This window comes from Amblyomma maculatum, chromosome 11 (genome assembly GCF_055883805.1).
Source record: "Amblyomma maculatum isolate TAMU_Amacu chromosome 11, ASM5588380v1, whole genome shotgun sequence".
Lineage (NCBI taxonomy): Eukaryota > Metazoa > Arthropoda > Arachnida > Ixodida > Ixodidae > Amblyomma > Amblyomma maculatum.
The window spans coordinates 72,386,244-72,412,345 of record NC_139354.1 but is presented as its reverse complement, the minus strand read 5'-3'; the positions used below and the strand labels follow the sequence as shown (position 1 = coordinate 72,412,345).

At 45.4% G+C, this 26,102-nt stretch overlaps 1 protein-coding gene across 2 annotated transcripts in view; it reads left to right on the top strand.

Moving 5' to 3' along the window:
- LOC146174150 (uncharacterized) overlaps nt 1-17,831 on the top strand; it is a 62,164-nt gene extending 44,333 nt beyond the window's left edge. For both annotated transcript variants that reach the window (XM_084584060.1, XM_084584059.1), the window contains one exon: nt 17,434-17,831. In XM_084584060.1, the coding sequence (XP_084440186.1) occupies nt 17,434-17,588 (155 nt within the window). In that variant the 3' untranslated portion in view covers nt 17,589-17,831. The remainder of the gene's footprint in view (nt 1-17,433) is intronic.
- The last annotated feature ends 8,271 nt before the right edge of the window (nt 17,832-26,102 follow it).

Here is a 26,102-nt window from a genome sequence, read left to right as displayed (position 1 = left end):
ATGTGCTTGATCTTGTCGGCCTCTGACATCTGTGCGTTAACGCGCTTGCACAAGTCGACGACGTCCTCAATATAACTCGTGAACTTCTCACCTACCGGCTGTTACCTTGCACGCAAGCGCTGTTCAGCGCGTAGTTTTCTCACAGCCGGACGGCCGAAAACTTCAGAGAAGGTCGCTTCAAACGCGGACCATGATGGAATACATAGATTTGCTACGCCGGTGAGATAGAAAATCACGTTGCTGAACTTCGTTTCCGCGTCCCATTTGTTGTAGGCGCTCACTTGCTCATAGGATGTGAGCCAGTCCTCGACGTCGTGGTCGTCAGTACAGCTGAAGATGGCGGGGTCTCGCTGGCGGAGGGTGCCGGGATAGATGATGGCCGAGCCAACTTGTACGGCTTGGTGGTTAACGTCCTCAGGCATCGCAGGAGGTGGTAATTTGCGGCTGCGGAGTTCCAAAGCGAGATGATAGATCTTAACCGGCAGCTCCACCAAACGTAAGATTGGGGGTTTATTCAGCAGATCAGCAGGACTCGATCAGCAGGACTGGGCAGATCAGCGGCGAACACGTCGACAGCGAACACAGTCACGCGCAGCGATCACGATGCCACTGGCTGGAATGTTCCTCGTGCACTTCTTCCTCTTCACTTTAGAAATAAATGCTAGGGAATAGAGAAAGAAGTGTATACATAAAAGCACCAAAATAAAAAAGAGTAAATAATAACGCATGCAGCAGGAGTATACTAAGATTTATATGTACAGATTAAAAATTCAAACGATATTAGCAAGGTAGACGTTTTGTTTCTATTAAGAAGTTTTGATTGGCGTTAAAATCAGGCCTGTGGCCGTACCCAAGCATGGTGGCACCGAACGATAATAAAATCTCGCTGCTCAAAGTAGGACCCAACTGTTGTAACGGCTTCTCTAAATGCCATTTTCTCATCATGGTAAAACGGCGGCAAAATATCAAGAAATGATCTATTGTTTCCGGTTCCCCGCAGAATGCGCAGACGGGCGAAAGCGCCAAACCAGACCTGTGCATATAGAAATATAGGGGCGGAATACGACAGCGTAGCCTGGTTAGAGAGACCTCCGTCTGCCTTGATTGACATGATTTCCTATTCCAGGAATACTTGAGATGCAGGTAGTCATCCGATGATAAAACAGATCCAGACTGCGTGCTTAATAAGGAATGCCTCCGAAATTGTGCTGCTGTTACGTACGCTGTTGCCGGAGGATGGGCAACACAGGGCCATTCAGAGATTCTTTAGCTAGTCTATCAGCAACCTAATTGACTGTCACATTACTGTGGCCTGTTACCCACTCTATATTATGAGGCTAAAATCTGAGGGGAGCAATGAAAGAATTATGTTTAGCATTGGCGAATCCATATTCGAAGAACGCGACAAGCACAAGGAATAAAATTCTGTAATTACAGCCACTGTTGAGTATGGTGGATCTAGTTTGCGGAGAGCAAGCACCACCGCCAGCAACTCCGCGTGGAAAATTGTGGTAAAATCCGGAGGACGAACTGAAAAAACCCAGTCTAAAGGCGGACAGCATATTCCAACGCCGGCCTATTCACGAAATTGAGAAGCTACAGTTGCTATCATTATGCTAACGGGAAGACTTTGTAAATGATCTTCTAATACTCCATTTAAAATGTGAGGTGATAAGTGTTTTGCATTTTTTGGGAAAATGTCATCATAGACAATTTGAACCAACGATGCACTTCCTTTCAATGGAAGGATGTTAGAAAGGGCTACGTGCAAATGTTGTAACAGATTTTGCACTAGAATTACCTGCGGGGTATGAAACCGAGGCCATCTGACTCCAAAAAAAGGAGTCTGGCTCGCCACAAAAAATTGATAGGGAGCGGTGGAATTGTGATTCATATATTTTTAGATACGTCTGGACAGTCAAGAATTGTAATCTAGCTAAGAACGGTGGTATTCGGGCTTCAAGGTACAATACATTGTTAGCCACAAATTTGGGGAGCCCAAGGTATAATCTAAGCGCTTCCCGCTCTAAAAGAACAAGTGGACGAATTTTGTAAGTAGGTGAACCAGAAAATAACACAGATCCAAATTCTATAATTGGGCGGACATACATAACATAAATCATTAAAAGAGCGTCTCGCCGCATCCCAGACCTTGGATTGCTTAACCTGCGCAACATACCCACAGCACGAGCCCCTTTGAATGCAACATGTTCAATGTGATCCCTCCATGCCAGATGGTTGTCGTAAATCACCCCTAGATATTTCAAAGACAACTTGAGGAATCATTTCTTGCTTAAATGTTAGAGAAACATTTACCGTGCCCTGAATTGGAAAACAGGGAAAGGGCACTTTTTAACGTTTAATGTAAATCTTAAGTCACATAACCAATTTTAAAGGGAGCTTAGGTACGATTGCAGGCTCCTGTTGAGGGATTGAATGTCAGGTGCAGCCGTAAAGAACGCGATGTCATCCGCATAGACATACGTGCGAACATTTTGATGAGTGGGAATTGAACTCTTTAAAATGTTAAAGAGCACGGGCGAGAGAATTGCCCCTTGAAGAACACCTCTGGTTTGTTGATATCTGCCAGAATGCACACCATTCAATGAACAGTAAAATTGTCTGTTTTGTAGAAATGTAGATATCCACTCAATTAAATATTGTGGAAAACGTAGAGTTTCTAATCTGTGCAAAAAAATTCGGGGCTCTACACTATCATAAGCCTTCTCTATGTCGAGAGTCACCAATGCAGCATGCATTTTTTTGCGCTGCGCAAGAAGAATTCGACTCTCAAGGTCGGTATGCGCATTCCTTATTGAACATTTTGCGCGAAATCCGATTTGACAGGGAATAAGAATATTTTTTTTTTGTTTCACAAACTCAGTAACCCGTTGTAGTACGATCCTTTCTATTAATTTTAACAAGTTTGATGTTAAAGAATTTGGTCTGATATTGTTCAAAGTATAGCCACCAGCATTACGTTTCAGTAAAGAAATCGCTTTGGCTATTGTCCAATCACCAGGTATCCAAGAATGAATAATTGAGTAATTCACCAATTCTAACAAGGAATTTGGGGACACCTCAAAGAGTATGTTTAACATTTTTGACGTTACTCCATCAGGGCCAGGCGCAGCAGCTGGCAATGCCATTAAATTCGAAGAAAGCTGAGAAAATGTAATTTTAGGGACATCCTTAACCGTATCTACTGGGCCTACAAACGTAGGGTATTTGGGAATTGTTGACAAAAAACGGTTTTCTAAACCTTTCTACTGTTTTAAGAGCTTAATTAGGAGTCGAAACACATGAGGGTAAATTTTCTGAGACAGGGATCTTTTTCCGTGATTTTAAAAACCTGAAAAGTCACGTCGGTTATTAGATTGTGAAAGGTAATTGAAATGCTCAGTATCATAATTATCTTTCGCTTGTGCGACGGTGCGTTTAAATGTAGCTGCAAAAAATTTATAATCATGCCAATGTTTGGGGCACTGCTTGTGAAGGAGCTTCTTCCATGCAGCCATTCTTCTTCTATAATCACGCGAACAATCTGCATTCCACCATTTTGTTAATGTATTACCTTTTGATGCACATACTAACAATTCACACTTCTTACGACAGGATGCAAAAGCCTGGCATAATTTTTGCGATTTCAACTCTTCCGTCGCCTCAACCACTGACTGAAGAGACGAAATCAAAAATGAGTGAAGATGGTTCTAATTAACGTATGATTTCAACTGAGATGTCGGCGGCGTTAAGCGGCAGTTAACCTCAAAAACAATAGCTATATGGTCGGTAGAGGTGCCACCATCAGCTGTCGACCAATTTAGTATAGAAACACTAGTGCTGGAAAAAGTTAAATCTATCACAGATTGACTGTGAGCACGTACAAAAGTTGGTAAGCCAGAATTCACGCAGTTAAGGTTATTGTTTGAAAGCCAATCTCACAGACGCTTGCCGCAGGGATCCGTCTTGTAACCCAACGATAGATGGTGCGAATTAAAATCTCCAGCCGAAATAACCGAATTTTAACAATTAATTAGTAGGTGGTCTAGAGATCTGGTGTCCTGAACACCATGAGGGAAATAAATATTCGCTAATGTAAACGGACTGAACCCTGGAATTTCAAAATATAAAGATAATAATTCAGAATCTAAAGTAGAATATTGAAACGAAGTCTTAGCCCTATGAGAAAATTTTGAAGTAACTAGAATTAGTAACCCACCACCGTTAATTTTGTTAAGATCGTTAATTTTGTAAGTGACAATGTTTTGCAGTTGTAAGCCAAGTTTCTCGCAAAACAATTATGGCTGGATTATGTTTTAAAGAAAGATAAACTAAATCTGTAGTAGCTGAAAGAAGAGATCTGCAGCTCCACTGAAAAACTTTTAACGTTCCTATGGTTATGTAATCCGGGCAGCAGCAACAGCCTGCCCCAAAATGTTTTTCATTGGTTTAGAGCCTAGCTGTTGCTTTTTTGATTTTGCCTGTGGGCGAGGTGATGACGGGTTTGACATCAGGGATCCACTGCGTTTTAGGATTCGTGCATCTGTCTCCCATACCTGCATCATGAGTCTCGTCTGACTTGTCGGAATTTTGCATAGGTGATGCGGAAAGAGATTCATTTTGCGAGCAAGACATTGCGGCTAATGAGTTCTGCACTGATAGTGAATATCCAGGCGCCGTAGGAGAAACCATAGCAGCCTGAGAAATGTGAGCTGCCAGAACGTTAGATATGCACTTTGTGACTGTTGTCACAATCCTATCCACCATTTTGGTCATGGTTGCTTCCACAGCAGTTATTATGGCTCTATACATCGAGGAATCTAATGATGCTCCAGAACGGGCTGACACACCTGCATGCCCATGAGCTCTCTCCTTGATTTCTTTAATTGCCTCATGCCTCGAGCAACATTTTCGGTCATTAATCGCCAGAATTTGCATTTCATGCGCTCTAGAAGAACATTGCAAAGAATTTGCTGAGTGAAGTCCGCCGCAAAGACAACATTTGACATTTTGACCAGAGGAAAAATGTGCTTTATGGGCATCGCCGCATTTGCAACACCGCAAAGTGGATTTGCAACCGCCAGCAGTATGGCGATAACGCCAGCAGTTGTTGCACTGCAGAGGCTTTGATGGTAGGAGAGCGACTCTAAATATTAAAGGCCACGCTTTATTCTCTGATGGACAGACTGTACCTGCAATGGTAACAATAACCGATTCTGTCGGCACACGAACATTATTGACCTCCCGGCTACAGCGATAGACCGCAACAACAACTGCCGCGGAAAGAAAATCAAGGGTTTCTTCTGGACTTAATAGGAAATCTACACCTCAGACTAGACCTTTTTTGCAGGCCAGGTGCGAAGGGATAAAACTGCTTACCTGATCAGATGCAAAACTAGAGCATTTTAGCAGATCCTTTATACATGACAGGTCTGGTGAACGGTAAAGAATCCCGCCGCTACCAAATTGGCGGACCTCGGCTATTCCTTCGTAGAAGGAAGTGGTTTCTTGAAGGGCAGCTCGAACAGCTCCTGGGTTGTTCATTTCAATGGTGCCACCATTTTTAGGAGCGATCGAGCGCCACAGGGATGTTGCGAACAACGTAGCTCTGAAAAGCTTCCAAGGGCAAATTATCGGTCAGAAGGGAAGCAGACCAAGGGGAGTGCCCTTGGCCGGGGGATTAGATCGACATTACCTTAAATTGACAACGTCAGAGCGTGCGTTAGTCAACAGAGAGCAAAAGAAGCAAAGGGGAAATACAAAAATCAGGGCCAGCAACTCAATACTTAGCCGATCGTCAAGCGAGCTCAGGAAGATCGTCATTCAGCAGTGCGGGTGGCCAGCGAGCGAAGTTCTTGTTGTTGTTGTTGTTCTCCTCTAATGTGATGGCACATACCCACATAGGGGGATCGGCCAAGAATTGGGGTGCAGAGATATTAGATTTTGAGATGTATAACTACATCGGAAAAAAAAATCGGAAAAAAGAGCGAAGTTCGTTAACGTTTATGACGTTTCTTCTTCTTCTTCACCCTCGTTATAATGGCACATACCCCTCCTCGTTTGGGCGCTGCTTCACTGATTGATTGGGCACGCAGTTTAGATTTTTTATTCGAATATTCTTCAGGTTACCGTGCCTAAAACAAATAGGTGTTTTAATTACGCACGTGTTCTTGAAGTGCTAATAAAGATAGAGACTGTAAACTCAGGTAAAATGCGGTGTTATCAACAATCGCGGTGAAGCTCACATGGAGCGTCTGCTTGCTGTGATGATGGTGATGGTTGCTTTGCCCCTTGTAGCCGGGTGGCGCTGCTTATCCGCTGCATTCTGGCGCAGTGGAGCCAAAGAAAATGGAAAAAAAGTCCACCAATTCGCTGTCCAGGCTCTATGGTCGCAAGCACAAAGGTCGCTACTGCATGCTCCTTATATCCCAAGGCAGGTGACAATGTTCGGATCTCGGAGGTAGACAAAATCCCTGGGCAGTCTCAAAATCAATTGGCTGATCGTTTCTGCCGACGCTCCACAGATGGCACTGATTCTGTCGAGATCTTTCTTAAACCGCGCTCACCGCACCCGAGTCCGCAGAGGGATTCCGCCAGCACGCCACTGCCCGGGAAATTGTCATAAAGTAGTTTCCAGCAAATGACTTCCTTGTTTGCCCTGTACAACTGCAGGGTAGCCTTCGCCTGCTTCCCCTTAGCTCCTGTACGCCACCCCTCCATCGCCGCCTTTCGTACTCGTTTTGGAACTTACGCGCAAGTAGCGCTCGAGTGATCCGTGCAGCAGCAGCGATAGACGCCGGCGGAACACCAAAGCGGCGACGCAGATTTGTTGACCATCGGGTCAACCTCGTCGACGCCCCTGTTGGCATACTGGCATTGTTGGAAAAACTTATTGAAGGAGGGCAGGCATCAGAACGCCTCTGAATACGTTTAATCACCAGCTGTCGCCACGTCTATCAATATGCCAACATGGCACTCTGTCGCTTCCGCGCGCCCCCCTCACAAATCTTCTCTTCCATCTCTTATTTATTATGGCAGACTCCTATGCGAATCTGCAACATGCTCCGCTTCCTGAGGTAAGCAATAGCTAGAAGCTGGAATAGTGCCACACTTCAATGTCATCTGATGACCACTACGGTGAAGTCGGTACTAACATCTCGCTCGTATGATTTGAGATAATTTACAAAAACCGATTTAAAACTTCCGCATCACTATCACCATCAGGGCAGAACAAAGAGGGACGTATGAGTGCATATTAAAATCGTATATTGTACCCTACACTTGAGTCCAAGTTCTTTCGCACCGTCTGCTATACGTGTCGCAACAGACTGCGCTGATTCGTCGGGCTGGGTGACCACAATACATGTATTCCTTCGTTCACGTTAGAGTAATATGTACTGCGGCGTCTGGGTAGTTGTCTCGCCGCCTGTGGCAGTCCTTATGATGACTATCTGAGCCTGGTGGATGTTGCCCAAGATGTCGCAATAGCTGTTGACCCGAAGTTCCTAGTGCTCGTCAAGCATCGGCTTCAGTTTCGCGTCGTGGTCATGGCCGAGTGGCAACCAATGGTGGTTGCAACTGTTTAAGGTATAATCGGTATCATTGCTGATATGCTTGAGTGTCGTCGTAGCCATGGGCCCTCGTCAATGCTACACGATGTGCACAGATTCCAGTTCTGTTTTGCGACGACCAGAGAAGCACCTCTGCAAGTACCGGCTTTGATAATACTTGCACTACGTCCAGGTGAAATGCTTCTTTGGCAGCATGGTGCTCTTCTCTCCTGCTCGCCCCCCTTTGTTCTCTTCCTTCACTTTGTTCTTATTGCAGATTCCTATACGAATCTGCAAAAACTCCCGCAGAAATGGTGTAGAACAGCATCTGATGGGCTAGGCTAGCTTTCGGTCGACGGAGAAGCCGGTCCTCCTTCGACAGCTTCGCAGCGTCGTTACCATGACAACGACATTTCCAAAACGTACGGCTACAGGTCGAGCTGGACAGGGAACCATGGTGGATAGTTTCTGACACGTCACAGGAAAGCTGAGTTTCAGATAGGTTCCGCCCAAGTCGAGCACTGGTCGAGCGAAATATGAGAGGGGTTCCCTCTTACGCCAGCTCAGACGCGCTGTTCTTTTTGTCTTGTATTTAAAATTTTATAAACCGAATAACTCTCCTCCCCGTGCGCCATTTTTGTAATTCTTTTTGAAGTGACGTCGGTGCAATGTAAATAAACTAGAGTTTGGCTCAACTTAGCGGCCTGACAAACGTCACTGCACCCCTTTAACGCGCTAGCCAAAACTTTCACCATTAAATTATCTTTGGCAACAATGAGACCGCCCTTCTCGCTTGCATCTGCGTAGTTTTCCTGCTTTAGGTTTTATACCTACTCATGACCTACGCTACTACTACCTTTCCTGCCACATATTGGGATTGACTTCAGGCTTGGTCACTGGATGTAGTGATGCATAAGTATTGGGATAGGAGCTGTAATTATTGTCTATGGAGCTCGAACTTGAAGTAAAGCTTTAGGGTTGATTTTTCCTTTACAACCTGCATTTCGGTGACGGTTACTCAAAACAACGTGTGCTGTGTTCGGTAATCAGTTGGTAAGAAAAGAAATGGTTAAATATTTTTACTTGGTTTATTTACACGGCGGGTGTTAGTTGCACAATCAGAGTTTACCGACCCAGCTTCCTCTTCCTCTTCAGATATTCCCGCCACACCTCATCTTCCTGTAATACAGGACAGAGAAGCGATTGACACTGTCCTTTCGCAGACGATGCCTGCCGGAGGAGTCAAGGTTCGTCACGCTGATAGCAGTGCTTCATGCGGGCTACGTGAACTGCTTGAGGCTTCCGAGAACGACCATCGTGATTGGTCAGGCGAGAGACTACAACGTTGACTGCGCTGATGCGTTCCAGTACAACGAAAGGACCAGTATACTGGTGCAACAGTTTCTGGTACAAGCCGCGCTTACGCAACGGCGTCCAAAGCCACAATACGTCACCAGGGACATAATTAACATCATCGTGACGCTTGTCGCAGCGTTGCTAGTAGCGTCCTCGGGAGGCTAGAGTGTGAAGTCCAGTGAGTCGGCAAGCTTCTTCAGCTAAAGAGAGAGTATGCGCTAATGAAGATTCAGCTGGGAGTGAGAAAGGTAAAATTGTGTCCAGAGTAAATAGTTGAAGTCGCACATAAAGAAGAAAAAACGGACTGTAGCTGTCGCTTCGTGCTTAGCAGTGTTAAATGCGTATCATATAAACGGAAGGACTTCATCCGAGTTTTTGTGGCGGGAGTCGACGTACATTGAGAGCAAGTTGCTAAGTGTAGCATTGGTGCGGTCGTTAAGGCCGTTTGTTTGTGGCGGGTAAGGAGTGAAATGGCAAAAAGGACATGAGCAGAGACGAAGAAGTTCTTCTGTAACTTCTGCCGTAAGCTGTCGCCCCCGGTCACTTACTAGCGCACGAGGAGGCTCATATTGAAGAATGATGAACCGTAGGAGGAAGCCGAGACATTAGAAGCAGTGGCTGATGTTATTGCAGCAGCTTCACATTACCGAAGTAAGGTAAGCTATGCAGACAATGCCCTTGCGATTCCCGTTGGTGGAACGGCGAAATGGTTCTAGAGTGTCAAGATATATGGCTTACCAAGATACTTTCTTGGGCGAGTTGGTACTTATTCATTATTGATATAAACAGCGCGAACACGAAAACAAGGGACAAGAAACACGAAAGCCACAGTACATGCGCTGACTCACAACTAAGCCTAAGCCGTTTACTGCAAGGCCCAAAAAAACAAACATGAAGAAAAACGAAACAGTCACGTGAAAAACCCCTGGGTTCACCTGCTGCATAAAAATTACTTTAAAAAATCACTTAAAAAAGACACTTCTTTCCTTGAAAGAGCAAGAGACGTCTTGCTGATACACTTATTGTCCGTTGAAATAAAATACGCTTCCACTATCTCTCTCGTTGTCTTCTCTTTGTGGCGATATAAAATCTTAACACTGTCAAACTTAGGAGTGCATTTCTTCTTCTCCTTCTTCATTACTTCACATGACTGGCAATGTGATACTAGAAACGTTTTGTCCTTTCCAATTTCCAAGTTGTTACAGTGTTCCAGTGTTACAGTGTGGGGCCAGTTATATAGGACAAACCGGACGGTGTATAAATAAGAGACTACAGGAACACTGTAACAACTTGGAAATTGGAAAGGACAAAACGTTTCTAGTATCCCATTGCCAGTCATGTGAAATAATGAAGAAGGAGAAGAAGAAATGCACTCCTAAGTTTGACAGTGTTAAGATTTTATATCGCCACAAAGAGAAGATAACGAGAGAGATAGTGGAAGCGTATTTTATTTCAACGGACAATAAGTGTATCAGCAAGACGTCTCTTGCTCTTTCAAGGAAAGAAGTGTCTTTTTTAAGTGATTTTTTAAAGTAATTTTTATGCAGCAGGTGAACCCAGGGGTTTTTCACGTGACTGTTTCGTTTTTCTTCATGTTTGTTTTTTTGGGCCTTGCAGTAAACGGCTTAGGCTTAGTTGTGAGTCAGCGCATGTACTGTGGCTTTCGTGTTTCTAGTCCCTTGTTTTCGTGTTCGCGCTGTTTATATCAATAATGTCTAGAGTGTCAATTCTCGGCTGTTCGAACGGGGTTCGTGGCGGGTTATAGACTGAAGATGGCTCGGCGGAGAGCAGGTTGGGTGCTTGAAACGCTGGCACTGGAGGCAGCTGCCACATAACGTCGAGTTGTTTTACTCATATTTGTCCAATAAAAAACGTTCCTTAGTCCTGTCCGATGTCCTGGCAAAACCCAAGTGTTGAGCCGTGGGATTGTCAAGCATTACCCGATTAACCTGACTCCGAAGACGTGTTGGAACTATCACAAGAAATCGCACACCTACTGACGGGTAGTTCTTCCTGTATAGCAGACCGTCACGAATGCAGAATGAGGTCACAGGGTTCCGGGAAGATACGCCATCAAAAAGCGGCGCCAACTCACTGTCGTTCCGCTGTGCAATTTAGTGTTCACCAACATCGAGGAAGCTTGGAGAGATGGCAGCTATATATTCTCTTCAAGGTCTCGCTCTCGCTATCAGTAGTTTCAAGGGGCAACTGTGACAGGCAGTGAGCATCATCGCACTTATGACCACTCTTAAAAATAAAGTAAAATTGAATTCTTGAAGGCGCAAAACCCAACGCGCAAGGCGTCCACAGGGGTCAGAAAGGTTTACAATCTAACATACTGCCTTGTCGTGGCGGAGGGGCTTGCGAAACTCGATGAAGTCGTGAGCTCTGCTGTGTAGAGCCACCCAAGATAGACAGGTCACGGCAGAGAGTTCTGACAAAATGTGATTCACTGGAGAAGGTAATGGCAACCCACTCCAGTATTTCCTGCCAAGAAAACCCTATGGCCAGTCACAATACCATTATCGATATGGCGCCGGAAAATGAGTCCCCAGGTTGGAAGGCGTCCCACATGTTACTGGGGATGAACAAAGGGCGATTCCTAGTAGCTCCAGGACGACTGAAGCGACTGGGCTAAAGCCAAAAGGACGCTCAGTTGTGGATGTGTCGGGAAACGACCGGAAAGTCCGATGTTGCAAGGAGATATATCACATAGCAACATGGAATGTAAGATCTATGACGCAAGGTAAACTGGATATCGTCAAGCGAGAAATGGACAGATTGAACATTGATATCTTGGGTATCAGCGAGCTCAAGTGGACCGGAATGGGAGAATTTAACTTTGGCGACCATTATGTCTTTTATTGTGGGCACGAATCCAAGAGAAGGAATGGGATCGCTCTCATAGTAAACAGAAGAATGGGAACAGCAATGCTAGGGTACAACCCCAAAAACGACCGAATGATTTCACTTCGGATCCAAGGTCACCCTTTCAACATAACAGTTATCCAAGTCTATGCACCGACCACTGCTGCTGAAGAAGCTGACGTTGAGAGATTTTATGCGGACCTACAATGCCTTTTAGACCGCACCCCATCATCAGGCGTCGTTTTTCTCATAGGAGACTGGAATGCTAAGGTCGGGAGTGAAGAAATATCCGGAATTACAGGCAAGTTCGGTCTTGGTGAGCCAAATGAAGCTGGGCAGAGGCTAGTAGAGTTCTGTCAAGAAAACAACCTGACCATAGCGAATACTCATTTTCAACAGCACAAGAGGCGCCTGTACACATGGATTTCACCGGACGGTCTGTACAGGAATCAGATCGATTATATTATTTGCCGGCAGAGATGGAGAAGCGCTATACAAGCAGTAAAAACAAGGCCTGGGGCCGATTGTGGCACCGATCATCAGCTTCTTGTTGCCAAAATTAAGCTTCGATTGAGGAAAACGCAGAAAACTAGAAGGCCTTTCAGGTATGATCTGGATCAGATTCCATTAGAATATGCTGTGGAAGTGAGCAATCGATTTCAAGAATTAGATCTAGAAGACAAAGAGCCCGAAGAGATGTGGACTGATGTTCGTGATATAATACAAGAAGTTGCTACTAAGGTAGTTCCAAAGCAAAAGAAATGCAAAAAAGCAAACTGGTTATCTGAAGAGGCTTTGCAAATAGCTGAGGAAAGGAGGATGGCAAAAGGTATGGGGGAAAGAGAAAGATACAAGGCTCTCAATGCGGATTTTCAGAAAATAGCAAGGAGAGATAAAAATGCCTTCCTGAACATACAGTGTCAAGCAGTTGAGGACAACAGCCAATTAAGGAACACAAGAGCTCTGTATAAGACAATCAAAGATATCAAAGGAAGCTTCTGTGCTAAGCTGGGCGTGATAAAGGACAAACGAGGCAAGGACCTCACTGAAGCCTCAGAGATAAAGAAGAGGTGGCAGGAATACACAGAAGAACTGTACAAGAAGGACCCGGATGGGCAAACCCAACATAGGACGGTTGTGATTACTGATCTCGAGCCGGGCATCCTGAAGAGTGAAGTTGAATGGGCCTTAGCCAGCCTTGCTAAGAACAAAGCTAACGGAATTGATGGTATTCCAGCTGAGTTGCTTCAAAACCTCAACCACGACGCTGTTAACACACTGCATACATTATGTCAAAAGATTTGGACAACCCTGCAGTGGCCACAGGATTGGAGGAGGTCAGTTTACATCCCCATTCCAAAGAAAGGCAGTGCCAAAGATTGTTCCAACTACCGCACGATCGAGCTTATTTCGCATGCTAGCAAGGTGATGTTAAAAATCCTGCAAGGTAGGCTGCAGCAGTATGTGGATCGGGAGCTTCCGGACGTGCAAGCTGGGTTTCGCAAGGGCAGAGGAACTAGAGACCAAATTGCCAACCTTCGCTGGATCATGGAAAAAGCAAGAGAGTTCCAGAAACCCATTTACTTCTGCTTTATTGATTATGCGAAAGCGTTTGACTGCGTAGATCACAGCAGATTGTGGCAAGCTCTCCAAGAGATGGGAGTTCCAATTCACCTCATCTGTCTCCTCAGGAACCTTTATGAAGGGCAAGAGGCCACAGTCAGAACTGGGCATGGTCTTACTGATTGGTTTCCGATTGAGAAAGGGGTGAGGCAAGACTGCATACTGTCGCCCTGCCTATTTAACCTATATGCAGAGTGCATCATGGGGAAGGTCGGTCTGGACGAGTCTTCAGCTGGAGTGAAGATCGCTGGAAAACGGATCAACAACCTTAGATATGCGGATGATACCACTTTAATGGCAGAAAGTGAATTGGATCTCAAGAGACTTCTGATGCGCGTACAAGAAGAGAGTGAGAAGTTTGGGCTTAAACTGAACATTAAAAAGACGAAGATCATGGCGTCTTGCCCTATCAAGTCCTGGAGCATCAATGGACAAGAAGTGGAAGCTGTGACAGATTTTCTGTTCTTGGGCGCCAAGATTACCTCGGAAGGAGACTGCAGCCAAGAAATTAGGAGACGCCTGCTTCTGGGAAAGAGAGCAATGGTTAGCCTTGACCGCCTAGTAAAGAGCAGAGACATTAGTCTGCCAACCAAGATCCGTATAACCCGTGCTATGGTCTTTCCAGTTGTGATGTATGGATGCGAGAGTTGGACTGTGAAAAAGGTTGACCGCCGAAGAATTGACGCGTTTGAATTGTGGTGCTGGCGAAGACTCTTAAGAGTTCCTTGGACTGCCAAAAGATCAAATCAGTCGATATTGTCGACCATAAACCCTGACTGCTCATTGGAGGGTCAAATTCTAAAGTTAAAGCTCAGCTACTTTGGTCATCTGATGAGAAGAGAGGAGTCGCTGGAGAAAGATTTGATGTTGGGAAAGGTTGAGGGTCGCCAGAGAAGGGGTAGGCAGCGAACGCGATGGTTAGATGGCATTCTCGAGGCATTGCAGATGAAGCTATGTGATGTTAAGAAGATAGTGAGAGACCGGAAAGCGTGGCGTGACATGGTCCATAGGGTCACGAAGAGTCGGACACGACTGAACGCCTGAACTGAACTGATAAGGAATGATGGTCCGCCACAATTTTGAATACATATCCTTAAAGGTATGACCAAGGTATGATAAAGGTATGACAGTTGCATACGGAACACAACGGTTAAGCATTCCTGTTCAGTTACTGTGTTATTACGCTCAGCCTTGCTTAAAAATGGCTCGCGTATGCAACGACATGTTCAATGCAATGGTTGCGCTGTATGAGCACTGCACCAACTCCGACTTCGCTGTCGTCAGTGTGAAGTTCTGTTGGAGCTGATGGGCAGAAGGGGGTTTTACATGTCCTGATGTAAAAATATTTTTAACACACGAAAGGAACAATCAGTAGTCCACTTGAAAGGCACATCTTTTTGTAGAAGACAAGTAAGTGGATATGCTAGGTCAGCAAAGTTCGGAGCAAAAAGCCGGAAGTTTTAGCTGTTTTAACAATTTCGGTGGTGTAAAACAAGTGACAGCTTCAATTTTTTGTTCAGATCAGACATGACTATCCTTGTCTACGAAATGTCCAAGTACTACAGTCTGGCGTTCTGCAAAACGTCATTTCTTGAAATTGAGTACCAAACAAGCTTTCTCAATACACACCAAGGCAATTTCTAATCAGCTGTTGTGTTTAAGAAAGGTAATTCCGTATATTACTACACCGTCCAAATAACATATAAAATTGTTCCACTTCAGTACGCGCAAAACTATCCATGAATCTTTCGAATGTAGCTTGCGTTGCATAAACCAAACGGCATCACAATAAATTCGTACAGTCCGTCTATGGCGATGAATGCCTTCTTTTCTTTATCTTTCGGGTGCATAGAAATCTGCCAATAGCCTGATCGCAGGTCAACTGATAAAAATAGGAAGCAGATTACAAACAATCAATCGCGTCATCCATTCGTGGCAGAGGATATACGTTCTTCTTGGGAACAGTATTCAGCTGTTGTGATCGACGCAATGCCGCCATGTGCCTTCTTTCGTTTTGACTAATATCACAGGGCAGTCCACAGACTAGATAATTTCTGGATGATTCCCTTAAGCAGCACATCATGAACTTGTTATTCGATCTTCTGGCGCTCTGATGGGAGGCTTCTGATGGATTGGCTCAGCAGTCCCAGTATTGATTCTGTAGTAGGTACGGGAAATGGTTAACCGTGGTAGCCAGTCCTGAGAGAAATCGAAAGCTGCTGCATGTTTCGATAGAACTTCCACTAACTGTTGTGTGTCACTTGCTGGCAGGGATTTGTTAACCTTGACAAGAAATTTGTCTTATCTACTTCGGAGCAAACGGTAGGCTAGAAATTGTAATCGTATGTACTGAGCACTGCCACTGATTCTACTGCGTCTTCGTCAAAGTTGGCAAGTTTTAGGCCACGTAGTAATACAACAGGTATTCCAACAGTTAGTCGTCCAAAAAAAGAATGGCAATTAGTGACTGAGAAGATGCAACGAGTAATCAGAACATGTTTCTTCGCGTAGTTGAGAATGAGTGGTGCAACTACAGCATCAAAAGCATCACTGGCGCAGCTTGAACTAACAAAATTGTATAAACTCTGCTGATATTGCAGGAATAACTATGTCGTCCGAAACCGAAAGCGTGTTAGGATTGGTCACCGAATTTTTACAGAAAGCAGATTCAAAGCGAGTACTAACAGAAATGTCTCCATTGCGAAAGTAGAGAGTGACCCCACATTGTTCCTGAAACTCGATACCAAATCATGTTATGCTTTGATCTCGCAAGTACTGAGAATTCGGTTCGAAATATGTGGCCGGCGATTACGAGGTTCACGGAACAGACTCCAAGTGAGTTAAGCGGTGCGACACCAACACCACACGGTGTCACCGTGCTATCCCAACCAAACATAACTTTACGACCAAAGCTGTTTTTGAAAGCGAGGCTTATAACAGAAATGGTTGCACCTGTGTCCACCAACGCCATAGCACATACAACGTTTACAATGACTTCAATTCCATTCTTTAACATCGATATGGGCAGAGGCATAGGTAAGCTAGAATTATTTTTGACCTGACCTCCTTCGGTGCACTGACTAGTTTCCCTGATGTGGTGGCCATTGTCGAGGAGAAGATGAGCGTCGTAGGCGCCGAGATTGTGGTGTCAGGCTGCGGTCAGAAGCAGGTGATCCATTTCGGTTCAATGCCGTTTTGTTCCCTTGTGGGTTAGGTGCTGCTTTGTGCTCATTACGGCCGGGTTTTCTTCTATATAGAACAGCCTTGTCAGTGGGAAACCTTGTACGGGAGTTCACCCACTGTCGACGATACTGCAGGTATGGACGGCGATAGCGACAAAATGCGAAATGTGGCCCATCATTCCACAAGCATAACACACCGGCGGCTCACATTAACGCGATGAATATGGCTCATCGTCGCTTGGGTTAAACGCTTCATCGTCTGGATGTCGACGATGAAGATCAGCGTGCTCTCTGTTGTGTGCATTGATGGTGGGAGGTTGGATGTTCGTGCCATGAGTAGCTGAGCATCACATGTCCCAAGGAGATGCATCAGAGGAAGCATAACAGGTAGAAAACAGACGATTGTCTGCCGAGGAGATTCCACTGTAGACGGATCTGACGTGGCCCCCAATATCGTGGTGCCTTCGAAGCTCTTCGCGGACAATCTGTGGAATTGTATCTGCCAAGTTCGTCGCTTCAGGCACATCAACACAGGCGACAGTTGTGACATCCGGCAACGCACCAAACTTCGGGATAAACGGCGTCGCTTCAAACCTTCAAACGTACGGCAGTATCGTGTTACATCAGCGGTGGTACTCAAATCGTCCTTGCAGATGGGAAAGCTGTAACTGTCTTCCGCTATTCATTTGAGGCGGATGTAGAGGACTGGTGACCGCCTATCTGCAATATTCGAAGGCAAAAGTTGAAAGTGCTGCGAGTTTTTAGAACGACATAAAACAAAAGGAATGCTAAAATCATCAAAATTGTTCGGGTTTCGCGCTGAACTGAATCAAAATTTTCTTTTAACCGAACAGGTTGCCGCCTACTCCGGACAAGCAGCACTGTGCATCTAGCGATTCCACAGGAGTGCGCCAGAGTCTACAGCAGGAACTGTCCGCCACAAGACCGACGAATTTATTTCCCTGCGTGCGGGACTCGCATTCCGCACATCGTTAATTGGAACCGCTAAACGGCAAAATAATGCGGATACTATTTCCCTACATATCATGCACAAGAAATATATTATGCGAGAACACCGAGCATAAAATCTCTTCAGGTTGTTAATGCATATTTATTTGGCGTTTATGGTTGTCAAGGACACATCCCACCTTATTAGTAGAAGCTATTTCAGCAAAATTGAAATTGGCACTATTTCACAAAAAAAGCTTCAATGTTGGTTGCTTACAATAAATCCTTGATGCATTTGACAAAACGTAGTGTTGCTTTTATCCTAAATCGTTTATTTGTCAAGCTGGAGCATGGGTAATTATTAGGTAACCGAAAGTCAAGCAGTATCAAAACATGGTTTATTCCTGAGTCTGAAACATAATTGCCAAGCTTTAACTTTTAACCCAAGAGATTAAATTATCTCAAAAACAAAATTTAGCTCTCAAGCACCAAAACCGAGCTCTAAACATTCAGCGGCAGGGCAGACTCAACGCCTCGAGAGTATGTCTTGGTCTTATGCCAAATGAAAAAAAAAAAACATCTACAACTGATATGGTTTAGTTTGTAAAAAGGAAATTGTATGTGCCATCATTTTATAGCCCCTGTAAATGCAATCTAATCCAATACATAATCTTAACTATCAGTTGCCTATATTTGGTTTTATATATATATCACAACTAATGTAGAGAGCGAGGGACTGGAAAATAAAGGCACTGATTGTTGAACTTCAGTTAATCAATGTTCACTAAATATCGTTTATCCGCAAGGACAGGGGATATTTTTTCTATTTCTTTCCTTTGATTTCAGGCAAGTGTTCAGGCAAGTATCGTACAAATGACACTGAAGTGACTACTAGCAATTCCAATGTACACGCCCATGGATATAAGATGGCGACAAGTGGTCGATGCCTGTGGAAGATGTGTGATTGATGTATCGTATCCGCATCTTTGTCCTATCGAACATTGCTGACAGGATCACATTTACACTTCACTGATAGTTGGGCAAGAAAACGAGGTATAGCTGAAAGGTATTTATCTCTCACGCTTGTTTAGTATGTCTGCTGTAGTGTTGTTTGCGTACGAAGTAATCATTTTTATCGTGAAAACCTACGTCCGTCGTCGAGCCTTTGTGTGTGGCCGAAGTTTGCACTGAAGACTTGGCTCAGGAGTCTTTCGAGAGAAGCTATTTGCTTGAAACCTTTAGAAATGGCGTTGGGACCCCTTAAAACGACGCGCGCGGACGTCTCGCTCTTCGCTTTCCTGCTGACCGCTGCCTGGCTCCTCTCCTCTATAGAAAACGATCCCCTAATCCCCCGTATCTGCATGGACGGACCCTTGAGTGAGAGACACTTTGCTTCCCCGGCCCGCTGTGTGTGTGAGTCTGGCGTCTCCCTCGGCAGAGAAATCGCTCGCAGATATAAAAATATTAGAGCCAACTAGCGGAAATATTTATCTTATACCACGCAAACTGGCTGAGAAATGACGGCATTGTAATGCATTGTTATTCGCCAAAGGTCTTACAGTCTACATTACAGAAAACTATTTTTTATATCTAAAAAGCTGTGCTCTTTGCGATGTGCTGTGCATAAAGACGTACCTCATTCCATTTTCATTCGCCACGTGAAAATGTTATAGAAACAATGCTACGAATGCTTCCTCAAAATTTTCAAATTATTGAGCCCACAGATGAGAGTCAAATTGACAGAACTTATTCCCTCTGGCAAGAAGATGGCGTGGAGAGCTTACAGGACTTTTCCTTCAATGCAATCATCCTCACAGCTGCAGGACTCTGTACTCTTGAAAAATATGCACAGAAATGCCTTATTCTGCGTTTTTGGCTATAAAGGAAGGCTAAAGTGAAAGCAAAGTTTCTCTTTCAAGAGAAGAGAAGCAGCTCTGGCGGTAAGGTTGCACTCAGGCCTTACCAAGTTACAAGTAACCTGCACTCGGCTATCACAGCCTTTTAAGGAAATTACTACTTCGTTGGTTAACGTGATAAATAATATCTCAAAGTATTAGCCAAAAGGTTCGTTTTGGATTTAGGTTGGAATTTAGAAGTTTCAGTTAATTCCCAAATATATTACAAGTATCGTGTAAAGTGCCTTTGATGACTTTCAAGGGAATCTTCAGGTAATTAAAGCCCAATCTGCCCCAAAACTAAAATATTTGTGCAATTTCGCTTGCAAGATCTCAGTAGTAATGCCTACAGAATGCAGAGATAAATCCATGGAAATTCGGCATTTTTTTTAATAATCAAACGGATAACTTTTCAATATTTTTGAATGGTCAACATGACAAAACATTTTGCATATTTTAGAGCAATATGTGTAATAGCGAAATTTGACATTGAAAATGCGTCTCGCTCAATTTCGATAATTCAGCGCTTGTATTGAAATTAAAGGGACAAAGTATAAATGTCTCTTCAAGCGGTTCAAAATATTATGCATGCTTCTGCTCAGCACTTACATCATTTCTTGTATTTTGCACGACCCATACACAAGGTCCCTTGCAACCGCTGAATTCGTTCAGTGCATGCAGCACTATTTTTTTTTTCATTACTAAGTACCACGCAACGCTATCGCTAATTTCCTCAGCCCTGCAATCCTTCTGAAGTCTGTTGTGAACAAATGAAAAGAAGAAAAATACATGCACATTGGTTTTTCAAAGTGCAACCAGTGCAACCCTTAAGGGCTTATGGCGAGCTCAGCTCGTCACAAGCGATCGGCACTTTTTTTTGCTTATGACGAGCTGAGGTCCGTCTTAACATTTCCGCAATATTTCAAGGGACTTTTGGCGAGCCCAGCTCTTGAAACGGTACTTTACCACATAAAGCATAGATGGCAGCACGCGTCTCATCGTGGGCGTTTTTCTTGAATGCGATTTTGAACACTAGATGGCGGAATTCCTGCATCCCATTTCCCGCGTTTTCTAAAACATGGCATCATGCATGCGCGGATCTGGTGCGGGAGATTATTCTGCGTCGGATGATAGCGCAAGTGATGACGATGCCGTTTTTTGTTCTTCAAGTGAAGTGGACAGGGATGACATTTTTACCTGTGTGCTACAGGAGCGAGACTGCAGTGGGAAGAACATCCTCAAGGAAAAAAGGGTCGGGTGCAGGTGGTTCGAGAAGGCCCTCTGCGCAGTGCCATGCTTCGAACGCAGCACACGGATAGTGGTCTCATCTAGTTTTAATGCATCTAGATGCAATGGTGCATCTTTTGCAAAGCAATTCTAAGCCACTTCGTACTATCTGTATTTTCAAGAATTAATTTTTTTATTTCTCAATGCTCCTCAAAGGTGTAATATATGGAGTATTGCCAAGGGGGCAGGTAATGACTAATAAAATATAATTATCTGCCAGAAATTGTTTCTGTGATTTTTTTTGTTTCAAACACATTACTGAAGAATTTTATGCAATAAAAAAAAAACTGGCAATGCGTGGCGGTATTATATACGTACGTCACGAAAGGAAGAACAGTGTCCCAGTTGGTCTGATCAGCGGCAACGTACATTGTGAGCATATCTCCAAGAGTACGATTGAAGCGCTCAGTCAGCCCGATAGTTTGAGGGTGGTAGGCTGTTGTGGTCCGATAAATGATTCGACATTCGTCCAGTAGAGCTTCAACGACGTTGGAAAGGAAGACGAGTCCTCGGTCACTCAGTAGCTCTCACGGCGCGCCGTGGCTAAGAACAAAATGATGCAACAAGAACACAGCAACTTTACGGGCAGTAGCGGCGGGTAAACCGGCGGTCTCGGCATACCGGGTGAGGTGGTGGATGCCGACGATAATCCACCGGTTCCCAGAGACCGTGCACGGAAGTGCCCCGTAAAGGTCAACGCCAATGCGGTCAGAAGGGTGGGTCGGGCATGGACGTGGTTGTAAGGGGCCAGAAGCACGAGGTGTGGATGTCTTCCGGCGCTGACAGGCGATGCAGGAGCGGCCATATGCGAATATAACCGTACATACCGCGCCAATAGATGCGTTGAGAAATTTTTTTGAAACATCTTGACTGCACGGGCACACTGAGGGTCGGCATGGAAAGAGGTGCAAAATTCATGTCGTAAATGGCGGAGAATGACGAGAAGCCACCGTCAACTATCAGGTATATAATTGCGGCGGTATAAAAGGCCGTCTCGTACAGCGCAGTGCTGTGCTTGACGGCGTAAAGTTCAAGAAGGCGCAGCATTGGGAGAAGTGGACACGACGTCGATAAGAGACGCGAGACACGGGTCTTCTCGCTGCTCTGCAGGCATATCAGCGATGGTTAGAGATGAGAGGATGGGACCAGCCGCCGTGGAGCAAGCAACATCGCTAGATAGCGGAGAACGAGACAGAGCGTCGGCATCCATCTGCTTACGGGCAAAACGATATATAACGCAAATGTAAAATTCGTGAAGGTGGAGAGCCCATCGTGCGAGGCGGCCAGAGGGATCTTTGAGAGAGGACAGCCAACATAACGCGTGGTGATCCGTGGCGACGTCAAACTGGCGACCGTGTAGGTAGGGTCAGAATTTTTTTAGTGCCGACACAATAGCCAAGCACTCCTTTTCCGTAACTGGGTAGCTGCATTCAGCTTTGGAGAGGAAGCGACTCGCGTACTCGACGACGTACTGTGAAAGCCATATTTCCGTTGAGCCAAGACCGCTCCGAGGCCAACACCACTCGCATCAATGTGGACCTCGGTGGGTGCTGTGGGATCGTAGTGGGGAAGGATTGGTGGCGAAGTCAAAAAGCGGCGCAATGCGGTGAACGCTTCGTCGCACTCGACCGACCACGCAGTTAAGTCACTGTTTCCCCCGAGTAGCTTCGTCAGGGGTACAATCATAGAAGCAAAATTTCGCAAAAAGCGCCGAAAATAGCACCATAGACCTATGAAGCTTTGAAGTTGCTTGAGCGAGACCGGCTTAAGAAACTCCGCCACTGTGCGCAGCTTGGCCGGATTAGGGCGAACGCCTTCCTTAGAGACGATGTGCCCCAAAATGGTAAACTCCCGGGCACCGAAGTGACACTTCTTGAGATTCAACAGGATAGTTAAGCGGGCGAGTTGGTGATACATCATCCAAAAAACAGCGCGAACAAACGGGGACGACAGGAAGAAACAACAGGAACAAGCGCTGGTTCAGTTGCAGGCCGGAGTCAGTAAGAAACAAAAACTTGCCACAAGCGCCCTAGGTGCGTAGCGAAGTAGATGGAAAAGACAACAATGTCATCCAGGTAGCAGAGGCAGATGTGCCACTTGAACTTCCGCAGGATGTTATCCATCAACCTCTCGAATGTGGCGGGTGCGTTGCACAAACCGAAGGGCATTACATGAAATTCATAGAGGCTATCCGGGGTCACAAATGCAGTCTTCTCTCTGTCACAGGGGCCATTGGTGCTTGCCAGTAACCGGAACGTAAATCAAGAGATGAAAAGTACTCGGCACCTTGGAGGTGATCAGGAGCGTCGTCTATACGTGGAAGGGGGTAATTGTCCTTGTGGGTAATTTTGTTCAGGCGACGGTAATCGACACAAAAGCGAATTGAGCCATCTTTCTTATTTACTAACACCACTGGTGAAGACCAGGAGCTATGAGACGGGCGGATTACACCATGTTGTAGCATGTCCTCAAGTTGCTCACTGATCACGCGACGCTCTGCCGCCGACACACGATAGGGTCGCTGTCGAAAAGGCGAGTTAGAGCCGGTCTGAATGTAATGCGCGACTGTGGAAGTGCGGCCGAGAGGTGTGTGGGCGGCGTCGAAAGCTGAGCAAAATGTCTGTAAAAGGTCCACAAGCTGCGTGCGGTATATAGAAGGAAGAGCGTCATCTATGAAGGTTCGGAAGAAGTCGTCTGGCAACGGATCAGACGTCGGGTTGGACTGCAGGGCATCAATGTAGTTAGTACGGTAGGTTACGGGACGTCCAGATCGGATAGGAGGCAGGCTGGTTGAATAGAACCGAGAGATTCACCACGTAGAAAAGAAAGCGGGCGCGAAGACGGATTGTAGATGAGTAGTTGGGTGAAGCCACCGTGAACATGGAGAACAGCAGACGGGAGCGGTAGGTGCTTGCGGTGGATGAAGGATGCAGACGGCGTGAATAAACCATTAACAGCTGACACGGCAGGACACGAAAGAGGCACAAGGGCACAAGCCTCTGGTGGTACGTCGGCGTCTTTAGCGATGGTGAGCTTTTGAGGACACACTGAATGGTTGTCGTCGTTCCGTGCGTCGCATAGTGCACAAAATTCGACTTCGGCTCGGGCGCAATCAATCACAGCGTCATTTTTCGACAAACAATCCCATCCTAAATCACGACGTGGGAACAAGAAGACAAAACTATGAACTCTACACTGTACAAACTACCTTTGATGACGACACGTGCTGTGCTTGCTGCTAAAGGTGCGATCCTCTCTTCGCTAGCAGTGCGCAGCGACAAACCTTGAAATGACGTCGTACCTTTTCGTAATTGTCAGCAGAGTCACTCATGAATCATTTACACTGCAGCACCTGTATCGACCAACGCATATACGGACAGACCAACGATAGAGATCACTATAACGTTCGTCAGCAAAATATGAGGCCTTGAGCTTTTCGCAGAGCACGCAGTTCTTGCCTAAGGAACCGTGGAGCTTAGTTTCCCTCGTCAGCAGGTGGTGGTCGCCGAAGAATTGGTGACAGTGACCGGCGACGCGGAGAAGGAGAACGATGGGTTATATACGAACGAACGCTGTTCTGTGGCGTACGCAGGCAGAGAGTGGGCAGAACTAAGCAGCGGTGGGGAGTAATCAGAAGACGCAGGCTCGGGAGGCGCGGCCATGCGATGACGACATCGACGGGCCACATGTCCAACGTAAGCACAGTAGTAGCAAATTGGGCTATCTTCCGAAGTATCGTACAGATTGTATTCATATTTATCGTACAGATTGTATTCATAAAATTTGTCGTTTAGATTGAACAAGCAAAGTGATAACTAAATGGTCATACGAGCAATAAACTCAGAATAAGAGATTAAATATAAGAATCAGTTGGCTTCCGGCGGCGGCCTTGGCTTGACGAATAACTTGTTTTTACATTTGTTCTTACTGGCAGTGAAGGGAGGATTCCCATGACTCTATTTCCATGTATCCCGTTTAGCGCTGGGCAAACCCAGATCATGTGCTTTAGGGTAGCTGTGCCTTCGCAGGTTTTACCTTTGGAAGAGTAGACATTGGGATGCCATTTGTGTAGGATATATGGGTTTGGGAAGATATCCAGTTTGTTGCTATAAGCGACCATCGGTTATTCTCTCTTTGCTCTATGTCCGGCCCATGCCCATTTCTTGATTTTATTTATAATGTTAATACTTTAGTTATTTTTCTGACCCACTTAGCACGCTTCCTACACCACAATGCTATCTCTTAACCAGATTATGGTCTTAAACAACCTTACTCTAAGCCAATTCGTTCATTCCAGGTTTTTCTAAGACATGCACCCTTAATCTAATGCATTGTGTACTTGCTTGAAGTTTGTCTGGAAAAATTAATTGAATACAATTTCTTAAGTGTGTACACCACACATTACCTTTTATGATTGACAGAGCAACCATGTCAATGTTCTGTCAACGTGATGCCGTGTTTTTGGGGACCGCGTTTTCTGGTCACTCGATGGTTCTGGCGCTCATTGCTAATGGCGCATTTAAGGCTCTCTTCTTGAGTCAAAATGATCCTGAATAAAACTTGCTGCAAACTTCCATTACAATGAAGGAGCCTGAAAAATTGTGTGCAGCTGATATCTCGCGTGTAGGAGCTAACTGGACTTGACATCTCTCGTTTTGTTTTGTCGTCTCGGAGCATTCATGCAATGCTCTGGGCCACTGACCCGGCAGTAGCGGAAAGCAGCCGCCAAGTTTTTGCTTTCAGCGCCCGTGACCGTGCTGCCTCTGCCATCGCACACGAGCTTCGGAGAGCGTGACGAGCGTGATTCTGCGTACTGAACTGATGCGCAATAGCGCAAGTCGGCGCGGAGAAGAGGAGCATGGTTGGTAGCCCACTGCGCATGCGCACACCACCGCTCAGCGCTAACCGAATGGGTCAGTAAAGCTTCTGCTTGCATGGTATTGCGCATTGTATGACAGTGAATTCTGTTGTGAACGCAGGTGTTCCCGTAGGTCCGACTAATGTGCCGAAGCTCCCATTGCGAAGTTCCCGTGTTCGATCCCGACCACCAGTGGCTGCGTTTCGGTGAAAGCGAAACTCAGAGCCACCCGTGTGCTGTGCGATGTCACTTGCACGTTAAAGATCATCTGGTGGTCGAAATTACTCGTCGCCTTCCATTACAGCGCCTCTTTCATTCCGCTTTCACTCCCATCATCCGTTTCCTTACGACACTGACAGGTGCCCACAGAGCAAGTCTAACATGTACTGCGTATTTTTTTCTTGCGAACCAATTATTATTGTTATTATTATTATTATTGAGCGCCGGCCCCTCAACTTTGGTACATTGGTTAAGATGCTCAACTGCTGGGTTTTAAACTGGACTGCAGCTGCTGCGTTTAGATGAAGGCAAAAGG